The sequence below is a fragment of the Calidris pugnax genome, unplaced genomic scaffold (genome assembly GCF_001431845.1).
Source record: "Calidris pugnax isolate Ruff unplaced genomic scaffold, ASM143184v1 scaffold103, whole genome shotgun sequence".
Lineage (NCBI taxonomy): Eukaryota > Metazoa > Chordata > Aves > Charadriiformes > Scolopacidae > Calidris > Calidris pugnax.
This window is the reverse complement of record NW_015090990.1, coordinates 3,016,790-3,031,386: the sequence shown is the minus strand read 5'-3', so window position 1 is coordinate 3,031,386 and position 14,597 is coordinate 3,016,790. Positions and strand designations below refer to the sequence as shown.

General features: G+C 57.1%; 2 protein-coding genes across 4 annotated transcripts; one reads left to right on the top strand and one right to left on the bottom strand.

The window, feature by feature from the left end:
* Positions 1–42: 42 nt before the first annotated feature.
* Positions 43–6,852, top strand: RNF25 (ring finger protein 25). The gene is made up of 10 exons (XM_014954720.1): positions 43–99; positions 195–269; positions 364–466; positions 576–643; positions 1,341–1,410; positions 1,526–1,597; positions 2,335–2,475; positions 3,057–3,146; positions 3,444–3,578; positions 3,695–6,852. Exons 1-10 carry the CDS (start codon positions 62–64, stop codon positions 4,415–4,417), a joined length of 1,515 nt encoding a protein of 504 aa, XP_014810206.1. The 5' UTR covers positions 43–61; the 3' UTR covers positions 4,418–6,852.
* A 1,083-nt stretch (positions 6,853–7,935) lies between these two features.
* LOC106895276 (mitochondrial chaperone BCS1) lies at positions 7,936–14,588 on the bottom strand. 3 transcript variants are annotated; one of them, XM_014954611.1, is made up of 8 exons: positions 14,446–14,588; positions 11,692–12,060; positions 11,297–11,436; positions 10,986–11,180; positions 10,544–10,607; positions 9,988–10,157; positions 9,414–9,531; positions 7,936–8,625 (listed from the first exon to the last, which is right to left on the bottom strand). In XM_014954611.1, the coding sequence occupies exons 2-8, from the start codon at positions 12,009–12,011 to the stop codon at positions 8,373–8,375; spliced, it is 1,260 nt and encodes a 419-aa protein (XP_014810097.1). In that variant the 5' UTR covers positions 12,012–12,060; positions 14,446–14,588; the 3' UTR covers positions 7,936–8,372. The 3 variants fall into 3 exon arrangements, with proteins under 3 accessions (XP_014810097.1, XP_014810099.1, XP_014810098.1); XM_014954613.1 differs by lacking the exon at positions 14,446–14,588 and adding an exon at positions 14,408–14,431; XM_014954612.1 differs by lacking the exon at positions 14,446–14,588 and having other exon boundaries at positions 11,692–12,193.
* Positions 14,589–14,597: the final 9 nt, after the last annotated feature.

Here is a 14,597-nt window from a genome sequence, read left to right as displayed (position 1 = left end):
CCCCCGCCACCGCGTGCGCGTGCGCCCTCGCGCCGGTTCCGCTTCCGGGTCGCGCGGGAAGATGGCGGCGGCCGGTGAGGAGGCGGAGGCGACGGACTGGTAACGTCCTAACCCCCCTCCCCTCCCAAACTCTTCCCCTGGTCCCGGTGTCTCCCACCGCCAGCCCAGGCCTGACCCCCGCCCGGTTCCCGCAGGGTGCTGCCGGCGGAGGTGGAGGTGCTGGAGTCCATCTACCTGGAGGAGCTGCGGGTGGCACGGGGCCGCGGCAGGTCGGTACCGCGGCCCACATCCCCCCCCCTTACACACAACCCCCGGGCCCGGCCCGGCCCCGCCGCCACCCCCTCACCTCGGCCTGCCCCGCAGGTGGGAGCCCTGGGAGATCAGCATCACCCTGCACCCCGCCACGGGCCAGGACCAGGACTCCCAGTACGTCCGCTTCACCCTGCTGCTCTCCGTGCCGCCCCAGGTAGGCTGCCAGCCCCCCCGTGCTCCCGTTCCTCCCTGCCCCGGCTCTCTCTGCCTTCCTTCTTGTGCTTTGGGTGTTTGTTTTGGTTTTGTTTCGGTTTTTTTTCTAGTATCCCAACAAAGCTCCGGAAATCTCAATCAGGAACCCACGGGGACTGTCAGATGAGCAAATTCAAAAGTGAGTGTTGGGAGGGGAGAGAGCGATCCTTTTCTTTGGAGATCTGGGAGGCAGAACTGGTGGAAAAGCCTTCTGTCAAATTCACCTGACTCCCTGTGTCCTGTTACGAGATGGACACGGGTCCCTAAATCACCTTGTTTTAAATCTCATGGGAGCCACTGGTGCAGAGTTTGACATTGAGGGATCCACCCTATGGTTGTTCTTCTGTGGTTCCCCTGAATCGTAATCTAAATCCCCTGGGCCTTTGAAGCTGTTGGTCCCGCTTTGACAGTGGTGGGACTGAACCAAGCCCTCGGGCAGCCTGTTGTTGCCTTTGTGCTCCTGCCCTTGGTGCAGCATGGTGTGTGCAGAGAGACCCCGGTGCCCGCTGGCAGCAAAGGACTAACGTGGCTCCCAGCAGATCTGCTGCTGTCAGATCAACAAAGCCTGAGATTTACCAAAACTGAAAGGTGCTGGGTGAGCTTAAGCAAATGTGCTCCTGCAAGTCCTCTGAGGACAAAGGCTGCCTGCACTGTTTTATGGGGTGCATGGGAATCTGTGTGTGCACATGTGCCTGTCCCACGCTGCAGGCAAAGTCTGAAGAAGGGCAGTGCTCTATTTCTTCCTCCTGTCATCTTAGTGGGGTGACAGGTATGTGGGAGAGTGAAAAGGTGTGGCTAAACTTGTGTTAAGTATTGCTGCTGCTGCTTTGCTGTAGGATTTCTCAGACGCTCAGAAGTGTTGCTGAAGCCAGGCTGGGGACAGAAGTTCTCTATGAATTAATTGAGGTGAGAATGGGAGTGACCAGCCACAGACACTGGTTCCCAATTGCCCCAGGGGTGGGAGAGCTCTGCGCCCATGGGCAGGCCAGCGAGTAAAACGTTTGCTTTAATGCTTCCACAGAAGGGGAAGGAGATTCTCACTGACAACAACATTCCTCATGGCCAGTGCGTGATCTGCCTCTATGGATTCCAGGTAGTAACATGTTGCCTGGCCCTGCAACCTGGCTGGGAAGTGAGACAAGAGAACAGGGAGGCTGGGGCTCAAAGCTTGGTGTATCAGCCTGAGATCAAGCAATTAGCAGTCCCCTGCAACCCCGTCTGTAGGCAGTCCTACTCAGCATGGACCTTCCTAAGGCAGTATGTGCTACTCTCCCAGTCAGCCTGAAGATACCCATCTACAGAAGCTAGGTACAGGGGCAGTGAGTGACTCTGGAGTGTTTCCAAGGGAGTGGGTACAGTCTGGGGATAGTTGCTGGTGCATCTCAGCTTCCCTGTGTTGGTCAAACCTCACCTGGAGTTCAGCACAGAGGCGGTCAGGAGAGACCGGGACACATCTGTGCGGGTGCTGAGGTCTGTGAGGACAGGGGAGCTTGCCTTGTCCAGGTTGCAAGGAGAGGCAATGCCTGCTTGGGAAGAACGCATTGGGTGAGAAGATTGCTGCTGACACAGGAGCATACACAGATAAATCAGTCACAAAAACTTTGCAGCTTCACATTAGGAGTATTTCTCACTCTTGGAATGGGGGGCAGTGTCCCAGTAAGAGCTGAGGAGCTAGAGACGAAGCCCAGGAGAAGATGTTATGTGTCTGCCAGCAATAGTGCTAGTTCCCCACTGCCAGCACTGACATAGTAGTGAAAACCCACCTCAGCTGGGGAGGCTACACAACCCTGTGCTCAGAAACCCTTTAAAGCTGCCCTTTCTCCTCTACAGGAGAGAGAAGCCTTCACAAAGACCCAGTGCTACCACTACTTCCACTCCCACTGCCTGGCCCGCTATGCCCAGCACATGGAGGAGGAGATCCTCATGCAACAGGAGGAGAGAGAGCAGCACCCGGTGCCATCCCCTAAACAGGTACTGGTCCCTGGGCTGCTCCCCCGTCCCTTGCACAGGCCCTTGTGACATCTCTGTCACCCACTTTGGGACACAGAGTGAGGGGAGAGCCTGACCTGGAAGCACGGTCACTGTCATGCCTGTGCTGAGAATCAGAGCAGTGATTAGACCAAGTGATCTCCAGCTATTGGAGCAGTTGTCAGCCAGAGAGCAAACAGCACGGCTGAGCGTGAAACAAGTCAAAGGCTCCTTCCTACAGAACCCTTTCAAAGAGGCACAGCCTAGATGACACGCTCCACTTTGGAGTGGGGAAAAATAGATCCTAGGCTAAGGAGAACTGGAGCCGTATGTGCTGACAGGTGGTTCCCACAGCGGTCAGCTGCTGGAGCACAAATCCTGGTGTGCCTTGTGGTGGAGACACCTTCTGTAGAAGTTGTTGAGACATCAGGCTGCTTTCATGCTTCTGGAAACCCCCTGGCTTGCCCTGCCCTGGCTGAAGAGTGAAGGCGGCCACCCCATTCCACTTCCAGGCCGGGGATTATCCAGCAGCGTTTGAGCTGGGCCATTGACAGGGCTTGGTTTTACCTCTTGCCTCCCTGCAGGAAATCGGTGTGCAGTGCCCCGTCTGCCGAGAGACCCTGGTCTACGATCTCTCTGCTCTGAAGGCAGCGCCACCCCCGCAGCACCTGCTGGTAAGAGATGGGGGCTCACCACACGCTGCACCCTCTCAGGTCCTCCCTAGGTGGCCCATCCAAAGGGCAGTTCATAAAACCTAGGAGGGTGTCTCCAGATTGTTTGATGTATCCACATGGAGCATGTTTAGTTGTACAGCCCCGAGTTTTCTTTCCTAGACTATAAAATGAGCTCTGTATCACCTGTTTCTTGTGTGATCAGAGGGGGGTTTGGGAAGTAGCTTTTGGCACTGCCAGCTGCCCACTCATGCTAGGTGTCGATAGAGCCCTTACCCCACCTTGGTTTCTGCTGCTCAGGAGCCGTACAGGCCAGATGCCAAGACGCTGCAGCACCAAGAAGAACTGCGCTTAATTTTCAAGAGGCAGCAAGAGAAAGGAGGCATCATTGACCCTGAAGCAGAGAGGAACCGTTACTTCATCAGCCTCCAGGCGGTATGGCACTGGGGACAGAGACCCAGCGAGGGGGGGCCTGGACTGCAGGACCGAGCGCTGTCATCTGCTGTGGGGCTGCCCTGTCCCTTTCTTAACTAGCGGTTTCTTTCTTTCAGCCTCCAGCTGCTGTCGATCCAAGCCAAGCAGCTGCTGCCTCTGAGCCACCGGTGAGTGCAAGCCCTGTGGATGCGCCCCAGCCACCCAGCCAAGCCTCAGCTCCAGAGCCAGCCGAGGGGCCGGAGGCCAGGGCAGACCCTGGGCGGCCCGAAAGGCCAGCTGTGCCCAGGGAGCAGCACAGCAAGAGGGAGAGGCACAGAGGGGAGAGGCCCAGCCCCAGAGGCCAGGGCAAGCAGTCGTGCAGCAGTTTGCAGGAACCAACGGAGGAAGGCTGTCATCTGCTCCACGGCTCCAGGGGGGCCAGGGGCTTCAGCCGGAGACCAGAGCGGAGACCTGGTGGGAGGCACAGCCAGGAGTTTCCAAAGCCTCACAGCAGAAGCAAGGCTGCTACCTTGGCAGAAAGAAAGGAGTTGTGCCCTAAAGACCCCTCACCAGTAACAGAGGCAGTGGACTTGAAAGAGGAGCACCGTGATGTGGAGAGATGGACCCCAGAGGAGGGGGCGGAGGCGCGGGGCAGGGAGGAGAACCTGGCCTTCAACCGCAGCGACCACAGAGCAGCTCCCAGCTGGCAGAGCCACCACAGGCCCTGGGATTGCGGAAGGTGGGAGAGGTCGAGGGTCCAGGAGCGTGGTTCCTACCCCAGAGCACCAAGAGGGCGAGGGATGTTCAGGCCTAGTGGACGTCGAGAAGGCCATCTCCTTGAGAAGGAGAGTGGCTCCTAGCAGAAGTGGTGAGGGGCTGGGCTGGGGGAGGGAAGAGCTGATTCTGGGGAGAACAGTGAAGGCTCTGGTGAAGCAGTAGCAAGCAGACACTTGGGAGGGAGGAAGCAGTTGGCATGTGGCACAGCTTGGGACAGGCAGTGTCTCCATGGTACGTGCGGAGTGAGGCATCCTCGTGTGAGCAACTACCTGTCACCAGCATTGGAGAAGCTGTCTCCTGACAGATCACGTCAGCCTTGGTCTTGGAGCACCTAGAGGGCAGAGGAAGCCTTGAATGGGGGACCTGCAGCCATCATCCCTGTATGTGAGCTGCCAAGAAACATGCACACCTACACGGCAAACGGACTGAGCCCAGTGTGGTGCCATGGCAGAGCCAGAGTTGTGGCAGGACCTTCCCAGTGGAGCTGTGGTGGTGCCAAGTGATGCGGCTGTGCCAGGACAGCAGCCTGGAGCTCAGCTTGCTGTGTCCCCCTGTGCTTCTAAGAGCAGCTTCTCAACTGCTGTCCCTGTCCCTTGGAGACATCGCTTCTCCTGCAGCCCTGACTACTGTTCAGCTGATTGGCTTGGCCAGGAAAGTCCTTTGTATGTACACTTCCCAGTTGAGTTGGGAGAGGTAACTGAAGCTTAAATCAACGTGTTGGCAAGTCAGGGCTGTTTGGTGGCTGAGGCTTTCAGGAACCCTGTATTTAGTTGGAGCTCCTGCCCTGTCCTTCAGCCGCTTTTGTGCAGGCAGAAGCTGATGGGGGAGACTGGGAAGAGACTCAGCTTTTCGACCTGCATCTGTCTGGATCCCCCTTTAAGGCCAGGCTCTTTTGGAGCTCTCAACAGCCCAGAGTGAAGACATGCTCCAATACTTTGGATACTCGTACCCTCCTTTCATCTCCAAGCTTGCTTCAAAGAAATGAGGATTTGCTGTTTAAACTAATTTGGTCCAGTTCCTTCTGCTGCTGCTTCACAGATTGAAACTGTGTCCCACTCCAGAGCCACGATGGGTGATTCCAAGCCTCTGAAGTGGGACACCACTATTAAATTAATTCATCAGGTCTTCTCCATAGAGCCTGCTCCCTTTGTTTTCTCTGTTCTCTTGCTCTTGTTCATTGTTGTTTGGAGAGAAGGTGTTGATCCCTGGTATTGCTCACTCCTGTCCCCGTTCCCTATGCCCAGGGCCGGGGCAGAGACCTTCCCCTGGCACTCCTGGGTGGCAGGAGCACTCCCTGGTCCCTGCTTTGCCTGGCTCGGTGTAAGCTATTTGGCTCACCCAGACAGTTCTGATTCCTTCACACTTGTTCGTGCCTTGTGCTCTCACCTCTCTTTTGACCACACATGGTTTGTTATTGTCTTCCTCCTGCTGCTAAGTGCAAAAATGGCCACGCTGCAATGGACTTCCCAGAGCTTCGGGCGAGATCCCTAGGAAATCCAAGGGGCTTTGTGCCAGCTGGGAGGGCATTTGTGCTGCATCTGCCTGGCTGATCCTTTGGCACATGAAGGGTGCACAAAAGCTGTGTCTTGAATGGGTCCTCCTCGACTGCTGCCCTGCTCTCTCCATGCCTGGCCTTGTCTTGAAGGGGTTGGCTTAACCTGCTGCCCAAGAGCCTCCTGCGCTTAAATTTCCAACGCTGGCCTATTGCCAACCCTAACGCTCTAAAAGCTTTTTTTTTTCCTCCTTGGTCTGAGTCTATACTACCTGCCCCTTGGGGATCTGAGGGCCAGACGTTGTGCCCTGCTGGGAATGAGGGATGAGCACTCATTCCCTGAAGAGAACCCCAATTTTTCTTCAGCGCTCACTCTGTCTTTCCAACTGGTTTCTGGGTGAACAGCCTGTCCACACTTGGGTGAAAAGGTGTAAACTTTATCTGACATAGGTGCCTGTTCTGCTGCCTCCTGCCTTCACTTGTGAAATTGTTGTGCTCCAAGAAAGGCATTTGATCACATCCTGAAAGAAACACAAACATCTCTGCCCCTCGCTGAAGCTCCAGCGCCTTGGCTTCCTCCAGTGAGCCAGGTTTACTCTCAGCAGGAAAACTGCTGTTCCCGGTGTTCGGAGCATGGGAATTCAGCCATGGAAATCTGAGTGAGCACAGACTTGGGGAACTTCAATCAAATGCCAGGCCTGTTAGCAGCGAAGGTTTTTTCCTGGGAGTAGTGATCTAGGAAGAGCCCTCACCTTTCTGATTCACTGCTATCACCCTGGAGCAGAGGACATTTTGCAGCAGCGCGTGGAAATTAATTTGGGCTAAACAAAATAAACCTCCCTGTAAGAGGGGAGGAATGGAGCCTGCACCCTGCCCTGGGGCTCCTTGCTTGGTGTCCACCTGTGTCACCCACCTACCTCACAGGGCTGTTGTGAGGCTTAACTGACAGAAGCGCTTGGGCTGGGCAGAAGGGCACCAGCAGCGTCTGTAGCATTAACACTATTAAAAGCATCAGTGACAGATGTCGCCTGTGGTCTTGTGTGGTGGCATTGGGGTAGGGGTCCATGTCCCCTCTCGCTCTCCCTCATCACCTCCCCATCATCCCAGACTGCTGCGAGACGTTCACCAGTCACTCACTGGCCAGTGTTGACCCCCAGCAAGTCCAGGCTTGCATCAAAGCAGCCCCCGTTTGTGCTGAAATTCAGCCAGGTGCCATCCAGCCGATGGCCCCTTCCTACCCCTGCACGTTCTCAGCTTTGCCCTACAGGGCAGATCCAAGGTGAGGACTGAGCAGCAACATAACGGTTTGGGTTTGGCCTGGAACCAGCTCCCCCAGCCCTGTCAAGATGACACAGTGCCCAAAGCAAGGACATGAACACAGGGCTGGCCCTGGGGAAGCTGATTTTGGGACCCTGAAACAGGGACTAGGGAGAGGAGAGGCTCTGGTTGGCTTGTTCTGTGGGTCAGCACAGACACCCTGATCCCTGGCTCTGTGGCAGTGGAGAGGTGCAGCACTGGAGGTACAGAGCCTTCCCCCTTCTCCATTGCATTTCAGGCACCTGTGGCTCTACCAGCCCATCCAGGACTTTTATTCCTGGCAGGAAGGAAGCCTGGTGACAGGGAAAAGGCTGCAAGACTGCCACCAGCAGGCCAAATCCCTCCTTTGGCCATGCAGGGCCTCACCTGCTAGAAGGAGATGAGTAGTCACCTCCAACAGGGATTTCTGCAGCTCACACTGGAATGGCCTGGCTGCAGAAATTCATGTTGGGGTTAACATCAAACTCCCAAAGCCTCTCATCGGCCCCCGCACACAGGCCTGCAGTAGCTCCAGGCCCCCACATCTCCCCTCACAGGAGGGACAGTCATGCCCACCCAGGGATGATAACCAAGAAGATCTGTGACTTGGCATCACAACCCAGCAGGTCAGGAGCTGTGGCACCAGCCTGCAGACCGAGGGACAACAAGCTGTCTCCTGGGAGCTGCTTTTTTCTGAAACTCTGGATTTGCAGTACTGGCTGTGCCAGGCTCTGGTCAGGAGGGCTCTGGACCAGTAGCAGGATAGTGGGGAAACTAACAGGCGAAGGGACTGGAGAGCCAACAAAAGCCATGTTGTGCACTTCACAGAGGATATTTAAACACCAGTGGAGACCATTCTCCCTTCAAAGACCAGCATCTCTTTAGCAGTGCAGCACCCCAATGTCCTGCCCCAGGGAAATGCCCATCTGGGGCATCCCAGACTGCCCCACGAGGAAGGGGATTCACATCCAGGAGCCTCAGCAGCTTAATGGCAATCCCAGCAGGAGGCACATGCTGGTGAGCGGGGCCACCACAGGAGCACCCGAGCCTGGGGAGCAGCAAGAGCCCATCCCCTCTTCCTGCTGCAGAGCTGGCAGCTCTGGCTCTCCACAAGTTTTAATAAAAAGCCAAGACCTTGGTGAGAAGAGGTAAACAGAGACCTGGCCTGCATGGCTGGGCATCTCCACAGCATCCCCAGGATGGTCCTTGTCCCAATCCTTGCAGCGTGGCAGGGGAAAGCCGGCCCCTGGTCAGAGCAGGATGGAGCCTACGTTTGAAATGGCACCTTCAGGGTCCGTCTTGTAGAGCATGAAGTGGCCCTGCACCTGGGCGGCGCTGATCTGTTTGGAGACGGCCAGAGCCTGCTCCGCAAACCGCTGGGCTGCGGCCGGGGGCTGCTCGGGGTAGAAGCGCTGGAACATGCAGGCGAGCTGCCAGCGGGAGCAATGGCCCACGTACTGCCTGAGATCCACGCGGCCGGGCCGCACCAGCGCTGGGTCCAGCCTGTCGAGAGACACAGGGGCGCCTTGAAAACATGGTCAAAGCAGGAAGCTCCACCCTCCACCTTAGCACAGTGTCCTGCTTTGAGCGACACAGGACTAATTTCTCTTCTAATGCTTGGGGAAACTGCACTTTTAGAAGACTGGTGTCTGAATTTGTGAAAAAAAATTACTTTATAGCCAGCTATGGTATGTGTGTTTCAAGGTCTCAGTGTTTTCAAGTTTAGCCAGGTGCAGGCTAAACTTAATTTTCAATAAAAATTAGGAAGTTTGCTCAGAAGTTCTCTCTCTCCCTTAATGGCCGCAATCCAGAGAGCTTCTTGCCCTGGTCCTCTGAGCCCTTCCCTTCCTCCCAAAGCCATAGAGCTCACATTGTCCGGCATTTGCTGTCCACTGCTGAGAGTGCACAGCTCCCTGCTGATAGAACTGGCTGAGTATAATCCTTATAAATACCTTATATTGGTATTGGGATCAATATTGGTTCTTTAATGTTATTAATGTCAATTATCTAGTCTTATTCTATTAAATCTGTTTATATTTCAACCCAAAAATGAGGGTTTCCTTATTTTTCCTCCAATTTCCCATCCCGGGTGGGGAGGGGTCATTGGGTAATATAAGGGGATCCCGAGTAGAGATCAAGGGATTTGCATCGCGAGGGAGGATTTGGGAAACCTGAACCCCACCCCAGTCCTTACACTGGAGGATGCAAATAGCCATCCATATAGGTCATCAAAAGGGAGCAAGGTTCTCCCATGCTGCCCTCCCTTGTTCCCTCCCATAGTGTGCTCTGACCTGTCCACGTAGTTGGTGGTCATGAAGACAATCCTGGCCTCCGTGGAGGCCACACCGTCCAGTGCGTTGAGGAGGCCGCTGAAGGTGAGGCGCCCCATACCTTGGTACACAGCCGGGTCTGGGGATAGAGGTGTCTGAGATCATATTCATTGGCCACTAACCCCACAACAGTCTTGCAGGCCACCTCCCTGTCACCTGAGGCTTAAGCCAAGCTCCCTGTTCTCTCCTTCCCCTGAGGCTGACCCTCTGCCTATCCCTGGCCGGCAGCACATTCACCTCCCCGGCCCACCCGCACCCCTGGGAATCCATAGGAGAATGAGGGGGAAAGCCACTGCCTCTCTCACACTGAAACAGCTGGGCAGAAGTGTCTTTGCCTAAGGACAAAGAACCCAAATTTCCTTCTATTTCCTAGCCAAAACTGGGCGAGGTCCAGCTTGGGCCCTGAGGCCCCAGAGAGCTGCCCACTCCTGGTCTCTGCTGGTGCAGCAGAGCAGCCCGAAGCCCAAACCTTTTCCCCAGCACAGCTGGCAAACCTCCCTCCTGCTGCTGGCCTGGGAACGGGGCCACCACTCACTCTCAGCGGCAAGGTCCCGACTGACGAAGGCAGCATCCACGTCCTCCAGCAGGATGATGCTCTGCTGTGGTGCCACGCTCAAGAGGTGATTGAGCCGGTCATCAGAGAGGCTGCGGTCACTGAGGCTCAGCAGGCAGATACTGTACTGCAGCTCCCCGGCCAGGGCTGTGCTGGGAAGGACACAAACCACAGGAATAAATCACAGCGAGAAACCCTGGAGCAGAAGAAGAACCACAGCTCCCTGCCCAGCAGCAGGGGAGAGGGCAGAGGCATCCTCCCCCAGCAGGGATCTGATATGGGGGGCGGGTGGGAGCCCCTGTGCAGCCCCCTGGTGCCATGCAGCACTGTGCAAAGCAAGGATGCAAAGGGCTTGTCACCCTGACCTGTCACACGGTGCCAGCAATGCAAACGCCTCAGCAGGCACCGTGCAGGCAGGAGGCACAGCCTACTCCTGCACTGCAAACCCAAACTCATCCACATCCTCTCACCAGACGGCTGTGCCCCAGAACAGGCAGCTGACAGGAAAACTGCTGTTACCCAGCTGGGCAATACTCACATGAAGCTGCTTTTCCCACAGCCGGGTGGACCATACAGCAGGTAACCTCTTCGGTAGGGGATCCCTAGGAAGACAGTGTCCTTTTAGGAACCAGCTGGGTTGCTCTGAGCTCTCTCCCCAAGAGCCGTGGGGCTGCGCTGAGCATGCACAGAGAATGCACCAGGGAGGGCAAGCAGCAGGACAGAATCTCCCCACAGCCATCTCCAGAGAGGACCATGGGCATCCTGTCCCACCCCACAGCAGCACTGCAGGAGCAATGAACTCCATGGCTTATGATGGTTTCCGGGTTTGGACTGAACCAAGAGGAGTTTGTCCCTTTGCAGACCCAGGCAGGACCTCAACACCTGGGGATGTGCCTGAGGCAGTGCCCCACAACAGTGGCTGTAGGGGGGGAAGGAGCAATGCTGGGCATGATACAGAAGACAGCGCGCCAGAGCCTTGCCTCTCTCGCTGTACCACTTGGGGTTGTCGATGAACTCCTTCACGTCCTGGACCAGCCTCTCTGACACACCTTCCTCCAGCACCACGGAGCTGAGAGGTCGGCGACGGCGGGGGAAGCCAAACTGCCGCCACTCTGCTCCCATGGCCGTGTACATGATCGTCCTCCCCTCCTGCTGCTGCAGCGCCAGCTCCCGGGCTGCAGAGAGAGGCAAAGGGGACAGCTGGCAGGGAAAAGGATCTTCCGTGAAGGCCTGGGCATCTCCAGGGAGCAGGCTGTTTCCCAGCAGGTCCCCACATAACTCCAGTACAGACCTTCCTGGAGGATATTGAAGAAGATCTCCCGGTTGGTGCCCAGTGCAGTGAAGGTGACAGACTCCCAGGGGGTCCCTGTGTGCAGGTCGATCATCTGCTTCTCCCGGTTGCGCTCGATGCGAATCCACTTCCTGCGATACCTGGGGTGGGAAGAGGGGATTGGGGGATGGTGGTCCAGCATCACTCAGCTGAGCCCAGCCCAGGTTGTGCATTAAGGGGAACACTCATCTCGGGTAAAGAAATCACTTTGTGTCAGTACTTTCAATCTCCCACCCTTATCCAGACCTAAGGAAGAGGCAGGATCCTCTCCACTCCCTCCCCAGACCTCCCAGGTTGGAGTTTCCTTGCCAAAACAAGGGTCAGACTCCAGACTGCCTTCCCCAGCCCTCCCTTACCAGATGAAATGGTTTCCAGGGCTGGGGACAAAGTCAAACTTGGTGCTGACACGTCCGCTTTCATGCTGCAGGTAGGATGTCTCGACACTGAGGTGCTGCGTGTGCTTGGCGTGGTGGGAGATCCAGTTCAGCAGCCAGTGGTAGCTCTTATCCTTGCTGGGCACCTCTAAGGTGATCATATAATGGCGCCTGAAAGCCACCAGCCCAAACTGGGCCCCTTTCCGGGCTAACGCCAGGGCTGTGCCCACCCCGACGAGGCCGAACCCAGCCCCAAAGTAGGGGTTGTCCTTCAGTGCTAAGACAAAGTCAGAAAAGGGCATTGTGGGAGGTTAAGTGGGTCCTTTCCACAGCATCACTCCAGAAACAAACCTGCGAGGAAAGAGAAGGACTGAATGGCAGCAGTATCACCAGCAGCTCCCTGTTCTTTATCAAGGCTGGTTCTTAAGGTGACCCCGCGGAGAGCGACACCGGTGAGTGCTGCGGCTTTAAACTTGAACTAGACTGAGACGGAGAGGGGGTTTCCCGGAAACGGGAAGCCGAGGGCGAGCGGGGAGACCCGAAGCCAGTCGGGAATCTCGCGAGGGAGCCGAGAGGCTGACGCAGCTCCGTGCAGGGCCGGGCGAGCCGCGGCAAATTTAAAAGCGACCATACCGCGAGCTTCTCTCAGACCGCGCGGACAGCGACAGCGGTGAGTGCTGCGGTTTTAAACGTGATCTAGACTGAGACGGAGAGGGGGGTTCCCGGAGACGGGAAGCCGAGGGAGAGCGGGGAGACCCGAAGCCAGTCGGGAATCTCGCGAGGGAGCCGGGACGCAGCTGGGGACGGGGCCGGGCGAGCCGCGGCAAATTTAAAAGCGGCCATACCGCGAGCTTCCCTCAGACCGCGCGGACAGCGGCAGCGGTGAGTGCTGCGGCTTTAAACGTGATCTAGAGTAAGACGGAGAGGGGGTTTCCGGGAGACGGGAAGCCGAAGGGAGAGCGGGGAGACCCGGACCCATTCGGGAATCTCGCGGGCGAGCCGCGGCACATTTAAAAGCGGCCATAACCGCAACGGGCTCCGAGCGCGTGCGGGGCGCGCGTGAGCGGCAGGGCGGGTATTTGAGCGCGCAGGCGCACGTGCGTGAGGGAAGCGGCCCTCAGGTGTAGGAGCGGCATCGGAGTGAGGGGGCGGAGCGGGGCTTGTGCGCAAGACAGAGAGGGAGGGTTTGAGAGGGAATGGACCGCTCAGGCTCAAAAAAGGGACTGGCAACCAAAGGCCCCAAAGCCCCTGTGAATTGAAATGTGGGATCCCAGACCGAGCTCCCCTGCAAAGACGCGGCCATGCAGGGCCCGGGCTGCACCGAGTGCCTGAGTCTGGCTGTGGCAGCACAGGGACCCGGGGACACCCACTGTGTGCGATGTGAGCAGATAAATGACCTGCTCAGACAGGTGGTAGAGCTGAGAGAAGAAGTGGAAAGGTTAAGAAGCATTAGAGAATGCGAGGGTGAAATAGACTGGTGGAGCCGTACCCTGGGGCAAGGGCAGTGAGAAGAGGCTCTAATAAAAGCTGATGATCCCCTCCCGCCCTGTCACCAGGCAGAGATGGGACTTAATGGAAAGGGGGGAATGGAGGCTGGTCCTTCCTCAGAGAGGCAAGCGGAACCCTCGACAGCCTCCTTCACACTCCCAGTTACATTTGCAAAATAGGTTCGGAGTTCTGGATTTTGGGGATGAGGCAAATGATACTGGAGATGACGATCTCCCCAGTGAGGCACCCTGGATGGGTCATAGAATTTAATCATAGAATTGTCCAGGCCGGAAGGGACCTCCAAAGGTCATCTAGTCCGACCCCCCTGCAGTCAGCAGGGACACCCCCAACTAGACCAGGTTGCCCAGGGCCTCATCGAGCCTCACCTTGAATATCTCCAGGGAAGGGGCCTCAACCACCTCCCTGGGCAACCTGTTCCAGTGCTCCACCACCCTCACAGTGAAGAACCCTCTCCTAATCTCCAGTCTAAATCTGTTCCCCTCCAGCTTGAAGCCATTGCCCCTCGTCCTGTCACTGCAGGCCTTTCTAAACAGGTTCTCCCCAGCCTTCCTGTAGGCTCCCTTCAGGTACTGGAAGGCTGCTATTAGGTCTCCCCGGAGCCTCCTCTTCTTCAGGCTGAACTCAGCTCCCTCAGCCTGTCCTCGTAGCAGAGGTGCTCCATCCCCCTGATCATCCTTGTGGCCCTCCTCTGGACCCGCTCCATCAGGTCCATGTCCTTCTTATATTGAGAGCTCCAGACCTGCACACAATACTCCAGGTGAGGTCTCACCAGAGCAGAGTAAAGTGGCAGAATCACCTCTCTGGACCTGCTGGCAATGCATCTTTTGATGCAGCCCGGGATGCGATTGGCCTTCTGGGCTGCAACTGCACCCTGCCTGCTCATGTCCAGCTTCTCATCCACCAGAACCCCCAAATCCCTTTCCTCAGGGCTGCTTTCTAATACCTCACCCCCCAGCCTGTACTGATGGTGAGGATTGTTCCGGCCCGGGTGCAGAACCTTGCATTTGCTCTCGTTGAACCTCATGAGGTTCACCTGGGCCCACCTCTCCAGCCTGTCCAGGTCCTTTTGGATGACATCCCGTCCCTCTGGTGTATCGACAACACCACACAGCTTGGTATCGTCTGCAAACAATAACCCACACCGGCCTAGCCCCACAGCAGGGACCCAGACCCCGTCCGCTCCCCTTACCCCCACGGTAGAGCCCCGGCCCCGCCGCCGCGCCTCACCTCGCCGCCGCGCAGCGCCGCTCTGGCCCGCCCCGCGCCGCTCTCTATGGCCCCGACCCTCACTTCCGCCCGGCGCCGCTTCCGGCCGACCGCCGGCTGGCACCATAGAGCGGGGCCGTGCCGGGCGGCCGGGACAGAGCAGAGCGGCCGCG